This window comes from Numida meleagris, unplaced genomic scaffold (assembly GCF_002078875.1).
Source record: "Numida meleagris isolate 19003 breed g44 Domestic line unplaced genomic scaffold, NumMel1.0 unplaced_Scaffold345, whole genome shotgun sequence".
NCBI lineage: Eukaryota > Metazoa > Chordata > Aves > Galliformes > Numididae > Numida > Numida meleagris.
In genome coordinates, this window is record NW_018364571.1 from 86,873 (window position 1) to 90,016 (window position 3,144).

General features: G+C 52.1%; 1 protein-coding gene across 4 annotated transcripts in view; it reads left to right on the forward strand.

Moving 5' to 3' along the window:
• The window catches only part of LOC110391303 (T-cell surface glycoprotein CD8 alpha chain-like), a 19,304-nt gene that overhangs the window by 9,347 nt on the left and 6,813 nt on the right, over nucleotides 1-3,144 (forward strand). The window contains exons 2-3 of one of the 4 annotated variants that reach the window (XM_021383125.1): nucleotides 1,534-1,902; nucleotides 2,508-3,138. The exons of the other annotated variants lie outside the window; for them this stretch is intronic. Of the exons in view, the coding sequence (XP_021238800.1) occupies nucleotides 1,534-1,902; nucleotides 2,508-2,740 (602 nt within the window). The 3' untranslated portion in view covers nucleotides 2,741-3,138. Of the gene's footprint in view, nucleotides 1-1,533; nucleotides 1,903-2,507; nucleotides 3,139-3,144 lie in introns of those variants that run through there. 4 annotated transcript variants of the gene reach the window in all.

The window sequence follows — 3,144 nt, forward strand, 5'->3', positions numbered from 1 at the left end:
CTGACACCAGCAGCAACACAGACAGCTGCCCTGATGCAGCGCGGCCATTTGCCTGCTCCTCCTCTGCCTGCCCACCAGCACTGCACACCTCCCGCCGCCTGACATGTGCTCCTGCCCCACAGCGCTGTTACACACCCACACCGCCTGGACAGCCCTGACCCCAAGAAACCCAGCAGCTCCGGGCCACTATGGAAAAGGCACCGCTGTGCTGGACAGCAGAGCCTTCCATGAGATGAACAGTAAACCAATCAGATCCAAAACTCAGTTCTAATGCCCCAAGCAGTTGATTCCAAAGTCTTCCTCACAAGCTGGATATAACTTTTATCTCTTTCATTATGTCATTTAGTCTAATTCATTACTGACATGCGTACATATGAATAACCAGGATGTACATACATACAGCCTTCCAGAAGATGAACAATAAACCAATCTGATCCAAAACTCAGTTCTGATGCCCTATTCTGTCAATTCCCAAGTCTTCCCTACAAGCTGCATGTACCTTTTAACTCCTTCATTGTGTATTTTAGGTCAATTTGTTATTGACACAGGGGGCAGAGAGACTTGTAACATACCTTGCTACCCCACTAATGTTTACAAAAACAAAATTCCATGTTTAAGGCCCACTCCTTCCAACATCATTTGAAGTAATGTCATGGTTTTGTGATTTTTGCTGTCGGTATTCCACATCATTACATCATGTAAAGCACTGACAGTTAAAGAGTTCATTCCCTGGTTACTGCAAACTCCTTTTTTTGGTGTGTGGCCCTCGGAGGGGAAGGGGAGGAGGTGCACTCCCCAGGGGTCTTTGCGTGGGAGGGGGTGGTGAAGCCGCCTGGGAGACGCGGGGTCTGTTCCTTCCTTCCCGGCGGAGAAGCACGTGGTCCTCCTGCAGTTTACTGTGTAAGACTTTCAGCTTGTAAACTCTCTGGTACAATTCCACTAGCCTCATTTTTTTATATATTTAGTAAAGTTAGTTGTTCCTCCTCAGACTGGTGCTGCTGTTTTGCTTTAGATCTGCCTACGAGTCCCCTGCCTTTCCCCTCTTCCCTTTGATTCCCCAGGGTGTGGGTCCGCGGCTCCTCTTTTTTTTCCCCTTTTCTCTTCTTTTTTTTTTTTCTTTTGGGCCTGTTCCCCTTGTCACGGATGCAGACCCATAGATAATACCGTGACAAGTAAGTGTCAGACCATGGTCCATGGTAGAAATTCTCACCCAGCTTGTCCAACTGAATTCTCCTCAGCAGCCATAGAGAAAATTAACCCATGCTGATGNGCGATACGCAGCAGGAACAGAGCCTGTTCAGACAGGTGTTGCTGGAGGGGATGGGGAAGGGGAGAGAGGGGGCACTGAGCACTTGTTAGGGGGGACTCCAGCACAGCACCCAAGCGTGCTGGATTGCAAGGCCCTCCCTCAGCATTCACACTCACTGCCCGGCTGCCTGCCTGCCATGCACCGGCAGGAAGAGCCCTCCCCAAAAGCCCCGGGAGCTCTTCTTGAGCAGGACATGAGGGGACATGGCCTACTTCTGCCCACAGGCTGCACAAGCACCCAGGGAAATCGGGACACAGTGGTGGTCAGGCTACTCGACAAGAAGATCATACACCCCCAGGAGGGAAAGCGGCTGGAGCTGGAGTGCCGGAGAGGCACAACCTCTGGGACAGTCTCCTGGATCCGCCTGGACAAGGTTGGGAACCTTCACTTCATTGTCTCCAGTTACAGTTCGTATACCAACATCTTCCATGGGGATGAGACAACATCCCTGCGCTTTGAGGCAGCATGGAGAGGCAACTCCTATCGGCTGGTGGTGAAGTCCTTCAGGGAACAGGACCAGGGGACCTATTACTGTGTCAACTACAGCAACCAGGTCCTGCACTTCAGCTCTGGACAACCCGCCTTCTTCCCAGGTCAGCAACACCTTCACCCACCTCGCTTACACACACCACCCCTGCCCGTGCCTTTTCTATCCATCCCATCGCCCACACTCCCCATCTCCCTGCTTCTTTGCACAACGCGTCTCATCACACACGCACTGCTCCTCCTCATACAGGCTCCCTGACCACCAGCTCCGCTCGCGCTACCGGCCCTGCCCAAACACAGAGGTGGTCGTGCAGCCCAGCGGCACCTCCCCATCCCATCAGCGCCTCTCAGGGATGAGAGTAACAAAGTCCGCAGCCACCCCCTCCTTCCTCAACTCACATTAATCCGGAATGTCCTGACTAATGCATACAACACCTCAAAAAGAAACTCCCATGTGAGGTGCAAGTTGGACTGAGCAAAGAAAAGGTTCCCGGGTCCTTCAAAACATCGTTCCTAATAAGGAAGATCTCTGAGCGTGCTACTAAGGAATTAGGAATCCTGAGCCTTCTATTGCCATGGTTGGACAGTGTTTCACTCTGTCACCTTTCAAAATGGGCCCTACAAAGATCCTCCTGCGCTGGCTGATTCCTCGGAGGGGTGGCAGAAGGCGGTTTTATTCTATTATGCTGCATTCATCCATTTCTCCTTCCAGTCACTACAGCAACAGCAGCACCCACCACACCCGCTGCCACCAGCCACAGCAGCCAGCTCACCAGCAAGGACATCTCCTGGCACAGCCCGCATCCAGGTAACCCAGCTCCCTGCGGGGAGGCAGGGGCTCTGCCTGCACTGCTGCTTTGCTCTCAACAGCCTGAATTAAGGCCTGTGCTGACTGATGTGGGGAGAGGGGAAGGCTTTGAATCTGTGTCAGAGAGCTGCCCATGAAGGTGGGGAAACTAACTCCACTTTGTAATGGGCTGACCAGGAACATGGTGCAGTGACCATCCACAGAGATATTTGACTTCTCTGAGTGAGGCACTAAAGGACGTGGGACATTAATGGGACTGAGAAGGACAGGCTGATGGTTGGCCTTGGAGATCTCGAAGGGCTTTTCCAAACCAAATGATTTCATGATCCCATTATGCAAGCTATCTTTCATCCCACTTGCGGTGACCTACAAGTCACAAGCACGCCAAATGATGGGTCACACCAAAACAAGGGATTGCATTTTCAGCTAACACTGGTTTTAGCCTCAGCAGGGAATACAAGAAGTCTTCTGGCTACATGTCCTCCCTCAGCTCCCCAGCACAATGCCGACAGCAGCAGCCCATGGCTGGGGATGTCACCTG